The sequence below is a fragment of the Dama dama genome, chromosome 12 (assembly GCF_033118175.1).
Source record: "Dama dama isolate Ldn47 chromosome 12, ASM3311817v1, whole genome shotgun sequence".
NCBI classification, from domain to species: Eukaryota; Metazoa; Chordata; class Mammalia; order Artiodactyla; family Cervidae; genus Dama; species Dama dama.
The window spans coordinates 64,997,564-65,021,330 of NC_083692.1; the positions used below are offsets into that span (position 1 = coordinate 64,997,564).

The following is a 23,767-nucleotide window of genomic DNA, read 5'->3' on the forward strand; positions in this document are numbered from 1 at the left end:
ATACATCATGAGCTCGGCATACGGACATTGGCCTTTTTGCTTCTTGGAAGGAAGTGAAAGATGTATAAAGCAGCTTTAGGTGCCACACCCTTCAACACTGAAACCACCTGGGGAGGGGGGGGTGGGGGTGGTGCAGTGGGCCGATGCTGCCATTGCCCAGCACAAGTACCACCTCAAACCTCCAAGAAGCTCAGCCGGTGGGATAAAGCCAATGTACTATGCCTGGTCAAGATTTCAGTTCAGAGGCCCTGCCTCAGTTGAGACTGCAGACAAGTCCTCAGTCTTGACTCCAATCACCAAAATAGGCTACTCAGGTGAGAAGTTAACTGTCGGTCTTCTTTGGTTGGCTCTGCTCCCTGCTGTTTCTGGCGTCTCAGAACGAAAGTTTCAGCAGCTGCGTGTGGGGAGGTAGTGGCACAGTCGCTACAGTGTGATGCAGTTTTAATAAAAATTTTATTACACAGCCATAATGTAACCGACACTTCTCCAAATCCAAATGATACTAAATACAGATCTACATGGTGGATCAGAATGTCTCCAGCAAATTATATGGATTCTATCATTTCATGTCTTTTAAAACAAGAAAGAAAAAAAAAGTCCAAGTTTGTCATGATACGAGAGGTCCCAGCAGCCTCCGGGACTCTTCTGGAGTCCAGGCAATGTTTAACAGTCTGAGATTCCACATTTACACAACAGTCTATAAAGAGTTTTGGTCAATGGACTATTCAAGTATATATGATTTTAATGAGTCCACCTCCACTCCTTTGCCCAACTGAACTGTCACAGCCACCATATAGCTGTGTTACAGTCATATTTATCAATTTTACAGTCACAATTCTTTTTAAAAAAACATTTGATTGCTGCTTTTTATTTTTTTTTAAATAAAAAAAGTGTAAACTAAGTTAAAGCAACACTGAGGCTCTACTAAACCCAGAAGAGTTACCAAGTTCCTTTTTGTTTAAATACAACTTAATCCATGATTTCCCATCATCCCACTTTCTTATAGAAAGTAGGGTGAAGAGATACAAAGCAGGGCTTTGAGATTCCTCTCCCTCTTGTGGGAATCAGCAGCTCTCAGCTGTTCCTTTAGCTTAGTTCTTGTTTTATATAGTCAGCTGTACTTTGTTCTGAAAAGATTTGTTAAATGCCACTTTTATTTACACTTGGAGCTTTACACCTGAGAATGATTATCAAGCAGTCAGCTTATCTCTTTGCAAACATTTTATAAAGACATACATACTTCTTTGCTGGCTTCACCCTAGCTGCACAACAATATATATGCTTACCATATATATGTATACACACACACAGAACTGCACATGCTTGTAACATCTGCAACCTATATCTTTGTGTTCGTTCTCTCCACATTCATGTTGAATACTTTCTCTTAAAAAACAGAACAAAATATTATTCTTGCTGAAACGGCAAAACAGAATCACTAGGAAGAGACAAGTACATGGGGCGGGGAAAAGACACACTCTACATTCAGCCAAGAAGCTGTGGGCTGAACACACAGGCTGAGCAAGACACCTGTACCTCCCTAGTACCTAGCATGGGCTTCCCTCCCACCTGCCAGGACACAGCTGACAGGGCAGGGGCCAAACTGGGGAGATTTCTCCGAGGTGGGAAGGTGATGGGAAAGAGGAGGTGGGGGAGAAGTTACACAGCTACAGCAGTCAGGCCTGTTTAGTAAGAAGAATCACATTTAATGAGTTTCTTTCTTGCAGTTTCAGATGCTCAAGTACAGCTGAAAAAAATCTGAAACAGCTATAGCCCCATGACAGACAGATACAAAGAGTACTGCATTTTAAAAAAATGATAAAAAAATCCACACACTTACAGACACATACACACATACACACTCTCTCTCAAATAGACCCCCCCCTCCCTCCCCACAAATGTACACTTTTTGGAAACTAAATTGGGTTTTGAAAACCCTTCTTCCGCAAGATCGGAAGAAGAGAAAGATGAGAGAGGAGAGCGGACTGCGGGTGCCCAGCCCCCACTCCCCCACAAGGGCCAAGGGCCAAATGTTCAATGGTTGGGCCCAGGGCCATCCCGTACAGGACGCTGCCCAGTGCTGCTGCTGGGGGCTCCAGCAAGAACCCCAGCTCCACGGTAATACTGAATGCGTGCAGAGTGGCCAATGAACTGTGGTTTAAAAAAAAAAAAGAAAAAGGCAAACACAAATCTAAAGACATGGATAAAGCCCAAGAGAGCCCAGGTTCACATTGGGTGGGTCCTGGGGGGTTGGTGGAGATGTTGCAGACCAGGGAAGTCTATACAGCAAATGGTTTATATTACAGATGACTGGCAGTTTAGAGTCTCTTCCCAGTTCTCCTGCTGCTCCAGCCCAGTGAGGGCAAATCAGAGGAAAGGAGGAAAGGTGGGACACTGTGATGGGCATGCGGGGTCAGACGCAGCAGGCTGAGTGCGCTCAGATAAGCCCTCGTCGTTTTTTGTAGTCTTCCAAGTTCAGAGATCTCCTCGGAGCTCCATCCTTGGCCGGCGGAGCCTTGGACGTGATGGCCAAAGCCTTTGATTCTACAGGAAAGAAGAGCAAACCGGCATCTGAGGTCTCCCAGTCTTGTGCTTCACTCCTCCAGGTAGCCTTTCTGACTGTCCCTGTTCCCTCTCAAGACAGACCTGCAGCCTATCTTACTCTGGCCTCCATAAATACAGGTGACGAGACACCCCCATTTCTTCCCTAAAAGCAGGCTCCTTGCTGGCTGAAGAGTCATGGAGCCACCTGGTCCTTATGCATGACCAATCTCTACCTTCACCTACCTGAGCTGGGAACTTGTAAATCAATCTTCACGTCGAAGTCATGTACTTTGAACAAGTCTTCTGAGAGGTCACTGGCTGACTTAGAATTCAAATCTTTATCCTTTCCCTGACCCTGCAATGGGAAGAGAAAAACTAATTACAGAGGGATAAATGCAACTGGACTTCAAGAAGCAGCAACCACTAACGGTAAAAACTGCTGCTCGAGTTCATCAGATCTTCCTATTAAAGACTTTTCTGATTTCTTCTCTCAGAGGGAGGACAGGAGAGTCCCCAAAGAGGTTTCATTTCTGAGCCTAAGAGGAGAGGGAAGGGAAGGTTCATGTCTGTGGTGTGAGGGCAGAAAGGGTAAGCTTAAGACAACAAGTCACCCCTGACCCAAGATCTCTGGAATTTCTGGGAGTTTGGGCTCCTCAGGAAAAGGCAGAAAATGGCTTCTAAATGGGCAGTTTCTCTTGGTTTAACATTTCAGTTTACAAGGAGCTTTCACTTTTACAACTGTCTCATCCTTACATATCATCTACTCCTAACTGTCCTATGAGTTACGCAGGGTATATAATATTACCCCACTTTACATAGGAGAAAATGTAGATTAGAAGGCTGGAGGGTAGCTGCCTAAAGCCACAGTCAGGGGTTTCATGAAGTACTGGTGCTGGGTTCAGAACTTACATCATCTGACCAAAATTCAGTAGCTGTTTATTACATTTGTAAATAATGAGAATGAAGAAAGGACTGCAAGTGGGACGCCAAGTTCCTCCAGGTGGGGACAATCAAGCCCAAACCAGGAAGTGCCTGCTCTGGTGTCCAGGCCAGTGGCCAAGCTTCAGTGTTATACTTGCCTTGCTCATTTCCTTTGGAGCATCTGGTAACACTCCAGAACCGTATTTTGCGTTCAGCTGGGCCAATATGGCAGCTTGAACAGCTGGGTCTCTGGACTGAGAGAAAAAGTAAGTTATTTTAGAGACTCTTCAACACTCACACAGTCCTACCACCATTTTCTATCCCACCTACCACCACTAACACAAGCACCACAGTAGGCCAATCAGCAGTTCAGTGGGGTTTTCCTCCAGGCTACAAAAAGGAATAGTTAAAAGCTTTGAAGTACGCCCAGCCAGGCCCTTGCTAGGCGACCTAGCCTATACATTCCTCACGTCTGCTGCACTGGTAAACCTGCCCTGGCATCACACATTAGTCCATGGGTTTCTAAAATCCATGCGAGGTTTTTACTACCTGTATGTCCTACAGTAAGATAAAAAAGGAAGTTATCCAGTGTTTGAGGGAAGCAAATCCCACTAAGACAACATTATTTTTAACTTCCTTATTAATCTCCTAATGGAATTCATTTATGTCCCAGAATCTAGGTCCTGACTAAATATGTCCTCTTTAGGCACTCACATTAGAAACGATGGTAGGTTTACACTGTCGCCTGGTAAAGGGATCCATCTGTTGGTTTTTCATGTTGTGACTTTCAGCCTGAAACAGAGAGCATGTATTACAGAACTCTATCTCTTGCCACCTACGCCTCTCATTTATCATAAGCATACGTATAAGCAACAGTCTTTGCAAGGGCCTTAAAAAGTCAAAGGCTATTAGCCTTTTCCCTTAAAGAACACCAGAACAGATTATGGGAGCAACAACAAAAAGAAAACAGCTGGAAACTGATAAAAATTAATATGCGTGGAATAGAATCTAAAGATGGGGAGGGGTTAGACAGCACAGAAGACTGCTGCTTTTTATTATAAATTAATACCTTATGTAGTTGTATGTATACATACAGAGAGACTATGTGTGTGTTAAATGTACATGCTACTTTAATAATTAAAAGAAAACATACTCAGGTGAGATACAGAAAAGATCACACGTTGTTTTATTAATTAAAACTATACTTAGTGATCCAGATTAAGTTGTCTCACTCACCACAAGGGCCTTCTCAGACTCCACAATGTTCCACTCCCGGTTCCGCTGGTTGATGTAACTGTGGGGTGAGGAAGAGGGATGAGTCAGTGGACTGTGAAAGGAGGGCGGGAACCACGGTGCCTGACCCCAGATATGTGGAGCCACTGGAGCATAGCACGTACAAGGCCACAGCTCGCCTGATAACTGTGGACCAAGGATAGGAGCCCAATCAACACAGGCCCTGAAGCACACCTGATAGCAGATATGTTCTTGGTCCGCTGGCGGTCCAAGGCCTCTGCTCGCTCCTCCAGCTCGTTCAGCTGGTCTTGGATTTGTTTGGCCTTGTCCTGATCCCCCAGGTCCTCAGCCATGGCCTGCACACAGAGAGATGCATGAGATTTTGGCTGTGACTGGCTCTGTATCAAGTGTCCCCTTCCTTCCAACACAGGCAAGATATCTCATATGATGAACAAATGGCAGGAGGTGTGAAGGAATAGCAAAAACAAACACCTCAGAACCCAGGCCCCGCCTGGCTAACTCACCCTAACCAGGCTCACCCCACCCTGACATGAAGAATAGAAAACCACCTGCCACAGTGGGGCTTGGCAATACCACTCGTCTGTTCAGACCCAGTGCTGACACTACCCTGGGGTCTATCTTATTACACATGAAACTAAAGTGACTAGAAGGGGAGGAGAACGGAACAGGCAAGATCAGATTCCATTCAGAGAAAGGAAAACAGCCAAGGGATGCTGCCCAGATGCTAAGAAAATCTATGCTGCTTACAGTCAAGCCCCTCATTTTCTCCCAATCCTGTCACTACTGACTTGGCAGAGGATGAACAAGTCTGGTTTCCATATCTCCTTGCAGGACAGGGAAAGTAGTTCCAACACAAGTCCTTACCTTTTCCTTCAGAAGCTGCGTTTTCTTCATAGCATAGTTGGGTGGAGCTTTCCTGAATCTTTCTTTCTCTTTTACAATCTGTACCAGAGAGGAGGAGACACCAGCAGTGAGGTATTCCTAAACTACTTTTGTAGGCAGGACAGCTGAGCCCATTGTGGAGGTAAGCAGCTAGTTAAAAGAGGGCTGCTCTTCCTATGGCAGTGCCATGCCCCACACACAGAGCGAGTTCAGTCCAAGGGGTACTATGCTGCTTCCGGGGTCACGGAGATTCTTCTGGGCTAGCGTGAAGGAACATGCACCAATAAACAGCAGCAGCCCAAGGACCTTGTACTGTAAGGCTAGCCACTGTCCAAGAGAACAGAGATCAAACAGTTTTACCAAAACGTCCTGGAGAAAGCAAACTCTTCAGGGACCAAGCCTAGCAGAAGAATAGAGATCCCTGAGTCCTGAATCTTTGTTAGGCTATGACCTCAAGTGACAGTGTACGAGAAAATCCTGATGAACTCTAAAGTCTAAGGTAGCAATGACAGAATTCCCTCTTCCTCATGCAATAGTGGTAGAGCTAAAAATGTCAAAACACAGGAAGGAAAAGACAGGCATGATCTTCTCTAACACTTGGCTCTTGATGAGCCTCCAGACTCTGGGATACCAGGTTTCTTACCTCTTCAATGTCCTGGTCATTGAATTTATAATTAAGAGCTTCTTTAATAGATAATTCCTTCTTATTGATTTCATCTAGAGTGGGCAACTGCATGCCAGCAGAGAACATCTGGACCAAAACGCAATAAAAGGGTTGTTTATAATAAAGAATTTTGGGGAGAGGCTCTGTCAGTGTTTTCATGAACAACTGCTAGGGAGGTGCTGTCTGCTCACTCACCGCTTCTTTCCACTTCATGAATTCACTCTCAGTGAACTCTTGGTTTGAGACAAACTCTAGGCGGAACACTCGCTGGTCACTGCCATGCCTACATGAAAAAGAGACAGCAGCTTCAGGAATGGCCACGTTGACTGCAGTGCCAGCAGATCAATCCCACCAGACTCCACACTGCCTATCTCCGAAGGCCTCCGTCTTGGCCACCCTTTAGAATCATTTACGAAGATTTACAAAACTTCCAGTGCCAAGGCACCACTCTAGATCAAATGAAGTAGAATCTCTGGGAGTAGGAACCAGCCACTGAGATAACACAAACAACAACAAAAAACCTTCCAGGCTGTTCTAAAGAGCAGCCATGACTAAGCATCAGCGCGAGCACTAGAAGCAAGCAGGCTTAGCCAGTGCTTCAGACGTCCACCTACAGTAAAGCTGGTCACAGTCAATGGCATCAAGAACATGAAGTGTCACGGAGGCGTCTGAAGGACAGGGAGGCTCTATCCCTGGAGAGAAAGAACACTGCCTTTCCACTGATCCCTGCGCCGGCCACATGAAGCGTCTGCCTCACAGCGACAGTCACTCTTGGCATGTCATGGCTACTGCCTAACCCAACTGGCTCTTTTCAACCGTCCAGGAGAAATGACGGGAATGGGAGAAGAGAACAGAGAGACCACAGAGGCCAAATAAGGCCATGGCAGAGGTATGTCTGTGACCCACTATTTGCAGTGACCTGGCAAGCTACTCCTATTCCTTCCCATATGGGCCCTTTAGAATTTTCAGCCTCCAAGAAGGTAGAGACTTGTGTATTTTGTTCTCACCTCTATCCTGATGCCTACAACTATGGCATGTAGCCAGCATTCAGTCAATATCACGTTATTGAGGCACAAACTAAATCCAAAATGGTGACCTGGCTTGTGAGAGATCAGGTTAGTTGGTGACGGAGCCAGGACCAGAAGCAAGCCTCCTGACCACACTCACTGAGGAATGCCTGCAGGACTCTGGGAGGAGCGGGTCTTGTGATCATCTTCCTTCTACGTGTTCCACCACTGAACATCCCCTATGAGACAGCTACATCCTACCTTCCCTATGGGCAAAGGCAGAATACAAGTTTCCCTCCAAGTCCCTGGTGGGGACAACACAAACAGTATTATAAGGAACAGAACACTGGGAGCAAACCAGAGCCCCAACAGGCAATGGCTGTTTGCAGTGGGAACAGAATCGGCCACGGAAGCACCTCTCCTACCGTAGCTGCAGCCCTTTGTTTGTTCTGGTGCCACCAAGCTGGTAAACTTTGGCGGTTTCCACAACACCCGTGATCTCAGCAACCTAAGTGAGGACAGAGAAACCAGTCACAACACACTCGTTCGAAGTCCTCCACCCCATCCTCTGGCTTCATCTGCCTGACTGCAGATGAGTGAACCTAAACTGAGAGGAGCCCACAGCTTCAAGGTGTTCTGGGCACCGTTCTCAGGCTTAGGACTTAGATAGCCAAGCACCTGTGCCCACAGTAAGGCTGCAGTTAGCCTGGTGGGGCCCACTAGCAAATTCTCCTCTAACTTAATTCTGCCTTATTGGGGGTGCACTTGGCTTTCAGAGGCCAGTTTTATCAATCAAATGTGAAGACCATGAGGTCTGTTTCTGTTGCCAAGGTTTCTGGGACGTGGCATGGCCACTGGTCCTCACACAAGGGGGTAAAACACAGGTTAAAATCAAACAACTTAGAACAAAACAAACAAGAAAAGAAAAGAAAAGAAAAACAAACCAACCAGTTATGTTCTAGCCATCCAGACCACAGAAGCAGAGCTGGAACTCACAAAATAATCTCAACAGGTTGGAAGGTTTTGTTTATTTTTTAAACCTCAATATAACTCCCTGTTCCAGAAGTCACTTAGTATGTAACGTGGAAATTTTTCATTATTTTTCAAATGAATAAATCTTCCAGATTACATAACTCCTGACAAAGATTTCATAAATGTCTCCCGTCTTGCTTTTAGAAAATCATTCTAAATCTAAACTTTTAGGCTCCAAGTACTCTTCCTGGCAGCAGGTCAGCTTGATCCCTGGTTGTCTCAGATTGTGGCCAATCTAAGACATCTTAACTGGAATCTATTTTCCCATCAAATGGTAGCAGAAAAGTGACAGGTCTGTTCAGCAGTTCATACTCTTAGCCAAGAATCATTATATTTAAAACATCTTACAACTGTCCAAGGAAAGAAATACTAACCCGGTAAACTGGTTTGCTGTTGTGGTTTCCAATGCCAATCCGTACAAAACATCCTGTGACTGTTTTAGCGAAGAAGGGCATATGACACCAACGTTCCAGCTTATGCCGTGATAATCGAACCCGATTCAATTCCTCTGGTAAGGAGACTGGTTGTGATTTTGGAGGGATCTCTTCTTTCCTGTGAGGAACAAAGGACGCTGGGAAAAATGTTCATTGTACTAACAGATCAAGGTAAATAAAAATACATGAAGCAACAGGAAAGTGGGACTACAATCCTGTTTCTAACCAGGACTGTGAACTGTCTCGAATGAGGCTGCCATCCTAGACAACCCACTATCAGAGAAAGAAAACTAATGGAAGCTCTTGGCCAATCCGAGGGTGACATGAAGGCAATTCCTACCTGCCAAATCCTGATGAAATGTTCAGGGGTGCAGTCTACAAGCCAAAGGCAGAAGCCTGTTTGGCTGATGTGCTAGCAAACTCAGCTCAGCAATTCAGGGTACTTGACCAAACCACAGTTTGTCACCAAACAGGAGGAGATATTTGGAAACTACACTAAGCCTTTCCCCGTAGAACCCACCCATCCTGACTACTAGACCAAAATGTGCACAGCTTACTCCTCTTCCTCATCGGATGACGATGTTCGGGATGAGCGATCTGACTTTTCACTGGACTTGTCATCCTCCTCTTCCTCCTCGTCGTCAGAGTACACCTCACTGGTTTTTAATGGCTGTTTCTTGGCGAGGAGCTCAGCTTTAAAAAAAAAAAAAAAAAAGGAAATGTTTAACTGAGGTTCTCTCAATAAGAAACTGAAACATCTTTCATCTCTGAAAAAAAGGACTGGAATGTAGAAAAAGATTTAATAGATAGCTCCATCATCTCTGGCCTGGATAGTGATTACTTGGTCTATCTATACAAGTGAGTTACCCAGAAAGTTTAGTCATACCAAATGTCAAGCCCCAGCAGACAAAAATAAAGGGGGTGGGGGGTGTGTTGGAAGACAGTCACTAAGTGGGCAAAAAGGAACACCAACTCTGCTGACACTTGTCTTTTATTGTTCTCAAGACACTTGGAGATGGGCAGGAAAAATGAGGAAAAACTAAAGATGTCTTCAGAATCTTTCAGGGAAACCTTATTTTGAATTTACAGCACTACATATAATAGCACAAGACTGAAAACAACCCAAATGTCTGCAAAGGGGAGTGGCTGAATCAGCTCTAGCACACTGACCCAGTGAACTACCCTGCAGCTGTGAAACAAGGAATGAGCCAAGTTGAGCCATTACATTGCATCCTGAGTCAGAAAATCTTTTAAACCAACAGACAGTAAATATTTTAGGATGGGCTTCATATGGTTACTGTATCAACTACACAGCTTTGCCACTATAGACAGAAAGCAGCCACAGACAATTAAGAAAAAATGGGCATCACTGTATTCCAATCAAATCATTACAAAACAGGTAGTCTACCAACCACTGCTCGACCTAAAAACTAAGGAGTTATCTCTAGAAATATGAGTAAGTGAAAAAAGCAAGGGAGAGAAAAGTGTGTATAATGCACTACCATTAATTCAAGATGGAAGATGAATCTGTTCCTTTTGTTTAAAAAACTAAAAAGGAAGGCTGCCTACTACGGGAGGGAGGCAAGGAGTGAAACAGAAGGGTATAGGTGCTAAATTTCTTTGAAAATACCTTATTTAAAAAGTTTGACTTTGGAACCTTGTATTTTATATAATCATAAAACAAATAATAATAATAATAATGTCATCTTTACAGATCACAAACAAAATGAAACAAGGTATTCACTTGATGGCACAACCACACAAAAAGAACTCTAGTAAGTGACTTTTTTTTGGGCCACGCCACCTGGCTTGCGGGATCTCAAGACCCTGACCAGGGATTGAACATAGGCCAAGGCAGTGAAAGCATCAAATTCTAACCACTAGACCACCAAGGAACTCCCAACAAGTGACTTTAAAAAAGTCATTTGAAAGATATACAGACCAATGAAATAGAGAGCCCAGAAATAAACCCTTGCGTCTATGGTTAGATGATTTCTGACAAGGATGTCAAGACCAATCAATAGGGAAATGACAGTCATCTCAAAACCTTGTGCTAGGAAAACTAGATATCCCACATGACAGAAAAAAAAGTGGACTGTTACCTCCCACCATACAAAAAACTAAAATGAACCAAAGGTCTACATGTAACAGTTAAAACTATCAAACTCTTCGAAGGAAATAGGGGGAAAACTTTATGACACTGCATTTGGCAATTTCTTGGATATGATATCCAAAGCACAGGCAACAAAAGAAAAAAAGTAGATAAACAGTAGAAGATAAATAGTACCTCATCAAAATTAACTTTTATGCATCAAACAACACTATCAAGAGGAAACAGACAGCCTACAGATCAGGAGAAACAGTTGTAAGTCATATATCAGATAAAGGACTAAAATCGAAAATAATTAAAGAAGTCCTTCTACTCAATAACAACAAAAAACAGATAGCGTGATTAAAAAACAGGCGAAGGACTTGACTAGACATTTCATCAAAGAAGATATCCAAATGGCCAATAAGCATACCAAAAAATGCTCAATATCACTAGTCATTAGAAAAAGGCAAATCAAAACCACAATAAGGTACCACTTCATACCCACTAAGATGGTTATAATAAAAAAGACAATGACAAGTGTTAGTGAGGATGTGAAAACAGGGGAGAATGCTCATACATTGCTGGTGAAAATGCAAAATGGTTAAGTCTCTTGGAAAACTGCCTGGCAGTTTCTCAAAAGGTCAAACACAAAGTTACAATATGCTTCAACAATTCCACTCCTAAGTGTATAGGCAAGAGAAGTGAAAATCTGTCTACCCAACAACTTACACATAAATGCTCAGAGCAGCATTATTTGTAACAGTCAAAAAGTGAAAACAATCCAGTGTCGTTCAAGAGGTGAAGGGACAAATAAAACGTGTACAGACATATAATGGAACATTATTCAGACATAAAAGGAAGAAGTATGATACATGCTACAACATGGGTGAATCCAGAAAGCATGCTAAGTAAAAGAAGTCAGACACAAGAGACCATATAGTATATGATTCCATTTATAGGACATGTCCAGAACAGGCAAGTCCATAGTGACAGAAAGTGGACCAGTGGTTGCCTAGGGCTGGGAAATAACAGGACTGAGGGGGTGACAGCTAAGGGATATGAGGTTTCTTTTTAGAGTAATGAACCATTTGAAAGCTCATTGAGTTTTATTACACAGCTGTGAATATACTAAAGGCCACTGCCCTGTATGCTTTAAATGAGTAAACAGTATGGTTCCTTAATTATACCTCAAGAAAGTTGTTATAAAGCAAAAACAAAACAAAACAAAAAAACCTTGGCATCCTAGTTTTGAAACAGATATATCAGTATGAGGCTCAAAATAAATTTATCCTAAAAAAAAAAAAAATCCTAGCTCTGAATACCGAAAAGACTTAGAAGTAATAACCAATCCAGTAGCATGCTACAACTGGTTGAATATAAGACAATTTGAGTCTCAACAATAATAATTGCAATGGAATAAAAACATAAAGTATGTTAAAAATCCATGAGTTCCCAAGGATATTCGAAACAAACAAACAAATCTCACTGGTTACAGTTGGAGTTTGCTAAGGAACTATCTCATTCTTTTGAGAACTAGTAAATACAAAATGTCCCTGGTGGTAACTGAATAGCTGGTAAGTTTCTCTTTATATAAGTATACCAGATAGTAGATGAAAGAATGATATCACCATTTTGTGGCTTAAAGACTTAAATATGAGACATGGCACCATAAAACTCCTAGAAGAGAGCACAGGCAAAACGTTCTCTGATATAAATCACACCAATGTTTCTCTGTTTCCCAAGGCAATAGAAATAAAAGCAAAATAAACAAATGGGACTAACTCAAACTTACAAGCTTTTGCATAGCAAAGGAAACCATAAATAAAACGAAAAGACAACCTACAGACTGGAAAAAAAATATTTGTCACTTTTTTTAGCTGTGGTAATGGTACTGTAGTTATATTTAAGAGTCCTAATCTTTTAGAAATATATATTGAAGTATTTATGGTTGAAATGTGATGATGCTGGGATTTACTTTTACTTTAAAATAACCCAAAGAGGGGCTTCCCCGGTGGTTCAGTGGCTAAGACTTTGCACTCCCAACGCAGGTGCCCTGGGTTCAATCCCTGGTCAGGAAACTAGATCCCACACATCAAAACTCAAGAGTTCCCATGCCGCAACTAAAGATTCCACATGCTGCAACTAAAGATCCCACATGCCACAACTAAGAGCTGGTGCAGCCACATAAATAAAAATAAATAAATATACATACTATTCTCTGTGTTTGGAACTGTCTAAAATTGAGAGCTAAGGGGGGGGGGGGGTGATAAAAATGGCATCGGGAAGTCAAATCATATGATCAAAGACACAAAGTAGCCATTACATTTTCCCCACTTACCTGTTCTGTTCTTCCGTTTTTCTCGCTCTGCCTTTAGTTCCTCCATGGCTTGAGATTTCTTATCTAGTTTCTCATCCCGTTTGGAACGTCGTTCCTTGTTGTGGGATGTTACCTGGGAAGGGAAAGTTGTGTAGGATGGTTCTTTTCACCAATAGCTGGTAACATTCTCTGTAACTAACAATAATTCAGTTCTCCAATGTGAAGCTATATTGGCTGCAGAAACTGAAATTTGCTTAAGCGGAGACAGCATCCTCTTGTGGACAAAGTGGACTGAGCAGTATAGTGAGTCCCTGTCTTTTCTGGCTAATAAAGAGAAAGCCAAAGAAATATCAGAGTAAACACTTTCTGAAAGGACTCCCTAGATCGTGGCTAATATTTGTTAATACTGTCAACAAAGCTTTTTGTGATAAACGCAGAGAAGACTAATTTTCCCAGCTACATTTATTACCAAGTCCAGGATGCATACACCTGAGTAAACATCATAACCAATTTAGCTACCTGGGACAGGAAGTTTACCAACATTCCCTTAAGGAATGCTCACACACCAATGAGCTGCTTTTTTACATGCAGACTTCAGTAGAATTCCCAAGGAGTTAAATAGCACAGCAAATGGTGAAATGATATGTCCAGAGATTAATGAAACCTACAAGAGGAAGACCCCACATGAGTAGTCTGGCACTAACTGACCTAAGCTGATTATAATATAAACCCATCTTTTACATAAACATACATACACCTCAAAACAGAGGTATTACTCTTTGGATAACAAGGACTATTGTATCTCCTACCTGAGATTCTTGAATCTGTGTCAATTTTTTCTTTTCCTGCTCCTCTTCTTGCTTTTTCTTTTTTTCTTTCTTTTCTTTCTTTTTGGCTGTTTTCAGTTTTTTCCTGATTTCAAATCTGTTTAAAAGATATTTGTTTGGTTTTTAAGTGGCAATGAAATATTTGTAAGGACTGACTTCTATTAGATAGGAGAAAGAAAATAAGTGGGGGGGGAGGAGTTAATGTTTTGGTTTCCTACAAGAAACTCCAATGTATTAAGTACATTAGAAATACTGAATATAAGCACACCAAAAGTACTGGACAGCATTCAGTTGAAATAGACTCAAAAATGAGAGAAGATATTTAGGATCCTCCTGTATCTTGTTGGTAATACACAGCTCTTCCTCAACTTCATAAAATGGAAGAATAGAGTTAATTATTGGATTAATTCCAATGGTGTCTCATTAGAAACATAATGGAGCCACAGAGAATCACTGTCACATTTTGAAGGTGGTCAAGACACAGGCTGTATTTTAAAAATACCACTCGAGGGACGTCCGTGGTGGTCCGGTGGCTAGGACTCTGCACTCCCAATGCAGAGGCCCTGAGTTTGAGCCCTGGTCAGGGAACTAGATCCCACATGCAGCAACCAAGACTTGACACAATCAAATAAATATTTTTAAAAAAAAAGTGATAACAGAATTTGTGATATATAAAATAAATAAATAAATAAAAATACCACTCAACATCTTTCTTATTTAGGAAAAATAACTCCCTCAGCTCTACCCCAGCAAACATGTGAATAAATATGTTATTCTCTTAAACAAATGCAATTGAGGCTCTCTCCCTGTAACAAAAATCAGGCTTTTATGAAACAAAACTATTGTTTTGTGTGAATTTAAGGAATTTTATGGAAGGGATAAACAATAAGAAAATAAGAATATTAAACTCTTTTCATAACATTATAAAATAACTCCAATTATAAATTTTTTACTTAGCTCTTAATAGGGTCAATACACAAAAATTAATTGTATTTCAATATACTTACAATGCACAATCCAAAAATGAAATAAATAAAACAATTCCATTTACAGTAGCATCCAAAAAAACATAAAATATTTAGGAATAAATTTAACAAAACAAGTGCTAGTCTTTTACACCAAAAACTAAAGAACTGTTGGAAGAAATTAAACAATATATAAGTAAGTAGAAAGATACCATATTCACAGATTGAAAGACTTAAGATGGCAACACTTGCAAATTTGATAAACAGGTTCAACACAATTCCAATAAAAATCCCAGTTGTTTCTTTTCACTGCTGTGAAAAATGATAAGCTGATTCCAAAATTCCTATGGGAATGCAGAGGGCCTCAGATAGCCAAAACAATTTTGAAAAAGAACAAAGTTGTATAACTTAACACTTCACAAGTTAAAAACTGACTACACAGCTACAGTAATCAAAACTGTATGATATTGGCGTAACAATAAACAATGATCAATGGAACAGAATAGAGTCAACAAATAAATCCATACATCCACAGACAACTGATTTTTCAACAATGGGGCCAAGATTGGGGAAAGAACAGTCTTTTCAACAAGTGATACTGAAGGACTGGATAACTACACCAAATAATAAAGCTGAATTCATACCTCACACCATAAAAAGAGAGAGAGAGATCTGAAAATGGATCAATGAGGGGCAGAGGGGTAAATTAGGAGGTTGGGACTGATATATACACAATACTACATGTAAAACAGATAACCAACAAAGACGTACTGTGACCACAGGGAATGCTACTCAATACACTATAATAGTCTATATGGGAGAAGATTCTGAGAAAGAATAGATATATGTATGATTGAATTGCTCTGTTGTATACCTGAAATGAACACAACACTGTAAATCAACTATACTCCAATGTAAAATTAAAAAAAAAAAAATCAATGATCTAAATATATGAACTAAAACTATAACTTATTAGAAAACATGGGGGTAAATGTTCATGACTGGATTTGGCAATAAATTCTATGATACCATAAGCTTGATCAAGAAAAGAAAACATTTACTGTACCCACAAATTTAAAAATTTTGTGCATTAAGCAATACTTGACAGTGAAAAATACAACCTAGAGAATGGGAAAATATACTAGAAAATTATGTATCTGATAAGGGCCTGTTGCTGCTGCTGCTGCTCTGTCGCTTCAGCCGTGTCCAACTCTGTGCGACCCCACAGACGGCAGCCCACCAGGCTCCTCTGTCCCTGGGACTCTCCAGGCAAGAACACTGGAGTGGGCTGCCATTTCCTTCTCCAACGCGTGTATGCATGCTAAGTCGCTTCAGTCGTGTCCGACTCTGTGCGACCCTATGGACAGCAGCCCACCAGGCTTCTCTGTCCACGGGATTCTCTAGGCAAGAAAACTGGAGTGGGCTGCCATCTCCTTCTCCGATAAGGGCCTAGTAACCAGAATACATAAAGAACTCTTAACAACAAAAAAAAACCCAATTTAGAAAACAGGCAAAGCATTGGAACAAAAATTTCTCCAGCAAGGATTTGAAAAGATTCTAAACATTATTAGTCAACAGGAAAATGTAAATCAAAACCATAGTGAGATACTTCACAGTCACCAGGATAGTTATTATGGAAAAATAACAAGTGTTGGCAAGGATATGGAGAAACTGGAACTCTCATACATTGCTTGGGGGAAAGTAAAATGATGCAGCTGCTCTGGAAAACAGTTTGGTGGTTTCTCAAAAAGTTAAACATAAAATTACCATATGAATCAGCAATTCCACTCCTAGGTATATATCCAAAAGAACTGAAAATAGATACTCAAATATTTGTACATGAATGTTCATAGTAGTAGTATTCATAACAGCAAAAAGATGTCAAAACAGATTAATAGGTAAACAAAATATTCCACTTAATGGAATATTATTCAGCCATAAAAAAGGAATGAAGTACTGACACATGCTACATGAATGAAGTTCAAAAATATGCTAACTGAAAGAAGTCAGGCACAAAAAACTATATATTTATGATTTCATTTATATATAATGCCCAGAATTAGGCAAATCTATAAAGACACAAAGTAAGTTAGTGGTTTCCTAAGGCTAGGAGGCAATAGAGAGAACTGAATACCAGTCAGTACAGGGTTTTTTCCTGGGGTGATGAAACTGTTCTGAAATTAACTGTGGCAATGGCTATACAACTTTCAGTTCAGTTCAGTTCAGTCCCTCAATCGTGTCTGACTCTTTGCGACCCCATGAACCACAGCACGCCAGGCCTCCCTGTCCATTACCAACTCCCGGAGTTTATCCAAACTCATGTCCATTGAGTCGGTGATGCCATCTAACCATCTCATCCTCTGTCATCCCCTTCTCCTCCTGCCTTCAATCTTTTCCAACATCAGGGTCTTTTCAAGTGAGTCAGCTCTTTGCATCAGGTGGCCAAAATATTGGAGTTTCAGCTTCAACATCAGTCCTTCCAATGAACACCCAGGACTGATTTCCTTTAGCATGAACTGGTTGGATCTCCTTGCAGTCCAAGGGACTCTCAAGAATCTTCTCCAACACCACAGTTCAAAAGCATTAATTCTTTGGCACTCAGGTTTCTTTATCAATATATATAAAAAAAAAAAATCACTGAATCACTTTCAACCACTTTCAATGGGTGGATTCTATGGTGTGTAAAAATATAGCTGAATAAAGTTATTTTCAAAAGTTAATACCTGAGGTGCTGGAAACCTGGACAGCTACATGCAAAAAAAAAAAATTAGAATATTTTCTTAAAAAAAAAAAAAAAACTCAAAATGGATTAGACATAAATGTAAGACCAGAAACCATAAAACTCCTAGAGGAAAACATAAGCAGAATACTCTTTGAGATAAGTTACAGCAATGTTTATTTGGCTCTGTCTCCTACAGTGAAGGAAATGAGAGCAAAAACAAACAAATGGGACCTAATTAAACTTAGAAGCTTTTAAAAGAGTAAAGGAAACTATTGACGAAACAAAAAGACAACCTACTGAATGGGAGAAAATATTTGCAAATGATAAAACTGATAAGGAGTTAATATAAAAAATATATAAACAGCTCATACAACTCACTACCAAAAAAACAACACCTGATAAAAAATGGGCAGAAGACCTGGATAGACATTTTTCCAAAGAGGAAATGCAGATGACCTACAGGCACACGAAAAGATGGTCAATATTACTAATCATTATGGAAATGCAAATCAAAACCGCAATGAGGTATTATTACCTCACAGAATGGCTATCATCAAAGAGAACACAAAGAACAAATGGAGGAAAATTAACTGGCGCAGCCAGTGTGGAAAAGAGTATAGAGGTTTCTCAAAAAACTAAAACAGAATCACCACATGACCCAGCAATTCCATTCCTGGGTATGTATTTAACAAAAGCAACAAAAAACTAATTCAACAAGATCACACACTCCCATGTTCATAGCAGCATTATTTACAATTACCAAGACATGCAATGAATGGATAAAGAAGATGTGGTATACACACACACACACAAACACACAACAGAACACTACTCAGCCATAAAAAAAGAATGAAACTTTGCCATTTGCAACAACATGGATGAATTTGCAGGGGATTATGCTAAGAGAGAAACGCTGGGCTGGAAGAAGCACAAGCTGGAATCAAGAGTGCCAGGAGAAATATCAATAACCTTAGATATGCAGATGACATCACCCTTATAGCAGAAAGTGAAGAAGAACTAAAGAGCCTCTTGATGAAAGTGAAAGAGGAGAGTGAAAAAGTTGGCTTAAAGCTCAACACTCAGAAAACTAAGATCATGGCATCTGGTCCCATCACTTCATGGGAAATAGATGGGGAAGCACTGTCAGACTTTATTTGGGGGGGCTCCAAAATCACTGCAGATGGTGATTGCAGCCATGAAATTAAAAGACACTTACTCCTTGGAAGGAAAGTTATGACCAACCTAGATAGCATATTAAAAAGCAGAGACATTACTTTGCCAACGAAGGTCCGTCTCGTCAAGGCTATGGTTTTTCCAGTGGTCATGTATGGATGTGAGAGTTGGACTGTGAAGAAAGCTGAGCACTGAAAAAATTGATGCTTTTGAACTGTGGTGTTGGAGAAGACTCTTGAGAGTACCTTGGACTGCAAGGAGATCCAACCAGTCCTTCCTAAAGGAGATCAGTCCTGGGTGTCATTGGAAGGACGGATGCTGAAGTTGAAACTCCAATACTTTGGCCACCTCATGTGAAGAGTTGACTCATTGGAAAAGACCCTGATGCTGGGAGGGAATGGAGGCAGGAGGAGAAGGGGATGACAGAGGATGAGATGGTAAGATGGCATCACTGACTCAATGCGCATGAGTTTGAGTAAACTCCGGGAGTTGGTGATGGACAGGGAGGCCTGGCGTGCTGCGATTCATGGGGTTGCAAAGAGTCGGACACAACTGAGCAACTGAACTGAATTGAACTGATGCTAAGAAAGGGGATTCCCATGTGGCACTAGTGGTAAGGAACCTGCCTGCCAATAAAGGAGACCTAAGAGATGCAGGTTCGATCCCAGGGTGGGGAAGATCCTCTGGAGGAGGAAATGGCACTCCAGTATTATTGCCTAGATAATCCCATGGACAGAGGAGCCTGGAGGGCTGCAGTCTACTGAGTCGCAGAGAGTCGGATACGACTGAAACAACATAGCACACGCTAAGTGAAGTACGTCAGACCCAGAAGAACAAATACTGTATGATATCACTTATATGTGAAATCTAAAAAATACAACAAATGAATACAACTAATGAATATAACAACAAAAACAAAAAAACAGATCCACAGACACAGAGAATAAACTAGTGGTTACCACTGAGGAGAGGAAAGTGGGGAGGGGCACTATAGGGGTAAGGAATTAAGAGGTACAAACTACTATGTATAAAATAAGCTACAAGCATATATTGTACAGTATTGAATATAGCCAATATTTTACAATAACCAGCAATATAATCTGGGAAGAGTATAACAAGGCTATACTGTCACCCTGCTTATTTAACTTCTATACATAGTACATCATATGAAATGCTGAATGAGGGACTTCCCTGGTGGTCCAGTGGCTAAGACTCTGAGCTCCCAGTGCAGGAGGCCCAGGTTCGACCCCTGGTCAGGGAGCTAGATCCCACATGCTACAACTAAGACCCAGAGCAGCCAAATAAATAAATAAATAAAATTAAAAAAAAAAAAAAAGAAATGCTGAATGAATCACATGCGGGAATCAAGACTGCAAGGAGAAATATCAGCAACCTCTGATGTGCAGATGATACCACTCTAATGGCAGAAAGCGAAGAGGAACTAAAGAGCCTCTTGATGAGGGAGAAAGAAGAGATTGAAAAAACTGGCTTAAAACGCAACATTCAAAAAACTAAGGTCATGGCATCCAGTCCCATCACTTCATGGCAAACAGGAGGGGAAAAATTGGAAGCAATGACAGATTTATTTTCTTGGGCTCCAAAATCACTGCAGATGGTGACTGCAGGCATGAAATTAAAAGACGCTTGCTCCTGGGAAGGAAAGCTATAACAAAGCTAGGCAGCATATTAAAAAGCAGATACATCACTTTGCTGACAAAGGTCTGTATAGACAAAGCTATGATTTTTCCAATATTCATGTACAGATTTAAGAGTTGGACCATAAAGAAGACTGAGTGCTAAAGAATAAATGCTTTTGAATTGTGGTGCTGGAGAAGACTCTTTAGAGTCCCTGGGGCTGCAAGGAGATCAAAGCAGTCAACCCTAAAGGAAATGAACCCTGAATATTCATAGGAAGGACTAATGCTGAAGCTGAAGCTCCAATACTATGTCTATTTAACGTGAACAGCCGACTCACTGGAAAAGACTCTGATGCTGGGAAAAACTGAAGGCAAAAGGAGAAGAGGGTGACAGATGATGAGATGGTTAGACAGCATGACTGATTCAATAGACATGAGTTTGAGCAAACTCTGGGAGATAGTGGAGGACAGAGGAGCCTGGTGTACTGCAGTCCATGGGGTCGCAAAGACTCAGACACAACTTGGCAACTGAACAACAATAAACAATATATATGGAGTATAACCTTTAAAAATTGTGAATTATTCTACATGTTACTTGTATAATATTGTATATCAACTATATCAATTGATATTGTATATCAATTTAAAATAAGTTTGTATTTATATTATGCTCTTACATGTTATCATCTCACTCCAAACTTACAACAATCCCTCAAGGGGAGGCTGAGGCAGGAGGAGGGTCAGATCACCTGGCTAGTGAGTTGGACCTGAGCCTAGACTTTCTGACAGAAAATATCAGTGCTCTTTATACAACCAAGTTACCTTCATGCACTAAGCTTGAATAAGTAAGTAAATAAATAATTTAAAAAAAGGGAAAGCTAGAATAGGGGAAGAACCTAACAACCAAAACCAACACTTTGGGGATTCCCTAGCGGTCCAGTGGTTAGGACTGGGCCTCCACTGCAGCGGGCATGGGTTGGATCCCTGGTCAGGGAATTAAGATCCCACATACTGCACAAAGCAGTCAAAACAAAGACAAAAAACTCCAAAACCAACAAAACAACCCCCCAAACAAGTAAACCCCCCCAAAAAACAAAAAACCACCAAAAAGGATGCCTCATTACTGGTGCTGCCACTACATCTCACGTTAGGATGCTAGTGATGTTTACACAAAAGTTTCTGAGTTACCATGTACTGACCTGCAGGTAAACAAATGAGCTACAAACCCCTCAAATTTCTGAGAATGGCTCTGAACTTCTGTCTTAATTCTCCTCACTGCAAACATTCTTCAACTGCCTCATTCATATAAGGTGAAAAACATAAAAACCAACCTTGAGATAAGCCACCTACTACTCTTGAGCTACTTGGTGATTTTACCATAATGCCCTACTGGCCTTGGTTGAGAACCTCTTGCTATGCTCTCCACAGTTCAGAAATACAAATTTTCGAAGTAATTTTTAATCATCTGGCAACTCTGGTACTGTCTCAAGTCCTGTTTGTTCCAATGTAGGTAACCGTGGAAGCATCCACACTCAAAACAAACGTCTATGACTTGCTGCTGACTGAAAGCCAAACATTCTTGCCTCGGATAACTCACCAGACTTAACATGGTCTCCAGAAGGGACAACCAGGCTCCCAGATGAAATGGGGCTACCTGCTGCCAGAGAAAATGCTTCTCTGTTTCTTTCACATGATTAGGTCGGGAAAGAATAATCCTAGTTCTGAGGACTATTTCCTGAGATGAAAGCCAAGTTTATTTTCACCTTGAAATTCTTTCAGGAGATAAGGAAATTCCTTGACTTTTGTCATTTACACATGTAATCCTAAATACTGAAACACCTTTGTATACCAGAAAGCAATTTAACATTAGAGTTTGGAAGAAAAAAAAAAAATACAAAAACCATGCTAGAAGGATAGTCAGATTCCTAACTCATAAATACTGAGAATTTCAAGTCATTTTTTTTGGATGGGGGGTGCTGTGCTGCATGGCTTGCTTCCACAACCAGGTATTGAACTTGTGCCCTTAACAGTGTAAGGGTGGAGTCCTAACCCCTGGACCATGGAGGAATTCCCAAAATTTCAAGTCTTAAAGCCTAGGAAGACAGGACTCCAAATGCGAACTTTGGAAAATTACTCTATTAATGTATCATTAAGGAATCACTACTTTACCTTTTTTTCAACACCTCCCTCTTCTCTATGCGGTTGAACAGTTCTTGTTCTCTCTCCTTTTCTGTCATCTGTTCCAGACGGGCCCTGTCTTCCTCATCTCCCATGAGGTCTTCTCCGTAGCCATCATGGAATTCCTCATCTTCTGAGGAAGAGTCTGAATCTGAACTGGAGGAGGAGCTGTTGCTGTCAGAATCTGACACTTCACCTGCAGCACAGGCCCAAACACAAGATTAGATGATGCTGCAGAAAACACGTGTTGATAATCATTCCTCCTCAGCTCTCCTAGGTGAAGTGGAACATGGTCATCTCATTTCCCTGGTGACAATTCTTGATCTGCCTTTGGCAAACGCAAACACAGGTTACAGAATCTTAGGCTAGATTAAGAAATCACCAGCATGATTTCTTAAATTGGATTTTTGTATTTTCCAAAAAATTACAGACCAAAGAAAAAAGTTGCAAGAATACCCATTGTTAACATCACCAATTTACCTTCTGTCTACATATATAAAGCAATGTACACATTTTTATCACTTATTTTGCTGAACTGAGAGTAAGCTGCAGAGATTGTGACTTTTCACCCTTAAGTAATTCTTGTAAAAAGGAGAGTCTCTTATATAACCAAATATACAATGATCAAACCCAGGAAATTTAACATTTAGGAAATAGCCTCATTTGACACACAGTCCATATTCACCTTTCATAGTACATATAGGGAGATGCTCTGAGACTGTGTAGACATCTTGTTCTTCAACAAACTCTTTTTAACACATGTCAATAACTCTTCAGTAAATCAATGATTACCATGAAGGTTGAAAATGGTGATTTTTCAAACTACAGTTTCTTCTACATTTATTGGTCAGCATTTAAAAGAATCAATGTTTTAATAAATCACTGAACTGATTAGTGAATTTCTAATGAAATTGGATCTTGGTAGGACAAAGGGTGATGGAAAAAAGCATGACATATTACAACTGAGTTTTTATTAAGTTAAACTAGCAACTTTGTGCTTGACTCATTTGAGTTAACATTCACAGGCATGTGCTTAAAACCAGGTTAGGCCAATTCTGTACAAGCCAGTTTGTATATAAATGTTATTACTCAAAGGAAATGTAAAAGTTTACCAGTTT

General features: G+C 40.9%; 1 protein-coding gene across 1 annotated transcript in view; it reads right to left on the reverse strand.

The window, feature by feature from the left end:
* Positions 1-434: 434 nt before the first annotated feature.
* The window catches only part of RTF1 (RTF1 homolog, Paf1/RNA polymerase II complex component), a 45,941-nt gene continuing 22,608 nt past the window's right edge, over positions 435-23,767 (reverse strand). Inside the window, exons 4-18 of the mRNA XM_061157521.1 lie at positions 22,641-22,845; positions 13,957-14,071; positions 13,169-13,280; positions 9,296-9,431; positions 8,679-8,856; positions 7,698-7,780; positions 6,461-6,548; positions 6,245-6,352; positions 5,584-5,661; positions 4,933-5,054; positions 4,702-4,759; positions 4,180-4,257; positions 3,624-3,719; positions 2,788-2,899; positions 435-2,544 (exon numbers count right to left, since the gene is read on the reverse strand). Coding sequence (XP_061013504.1) covers positions 2,438-2,544; positions 2,788-2,899; positions 3,624-3,719; positions 4,180-4,257; positions 4,702-4,759; positions 4,933-5,054; positions 5,584-5,661; positions 6,245-6,352; positions 6,461-6,548; positions 7,698-7,780; positions 8,679-8,856; positions 9,296-9,431; positions 13,169-13,280; positions 13,957-14,071; positions 22,641-22,845 — 1,676 coding nt within the window. The 3' untranslated portion in view covers positions 435-2,437. The remainder of the gene's footprint in view (positions 2,545-2,787; positions 2,900-3,623; positions 3,720-4,179; positions 4,258-4,701; positions 4,760-4,932; positions 5,055-5,583; positions 5,662-6,244; positions 6,353-6,460; positions 6,549-7,697; positions 7,781-8,678; positions 8,857-9,295; positions 9,432-13,168; positions 13,281-13,956; positions 14,072-22,640; positions 22,846-23,767) is intronic.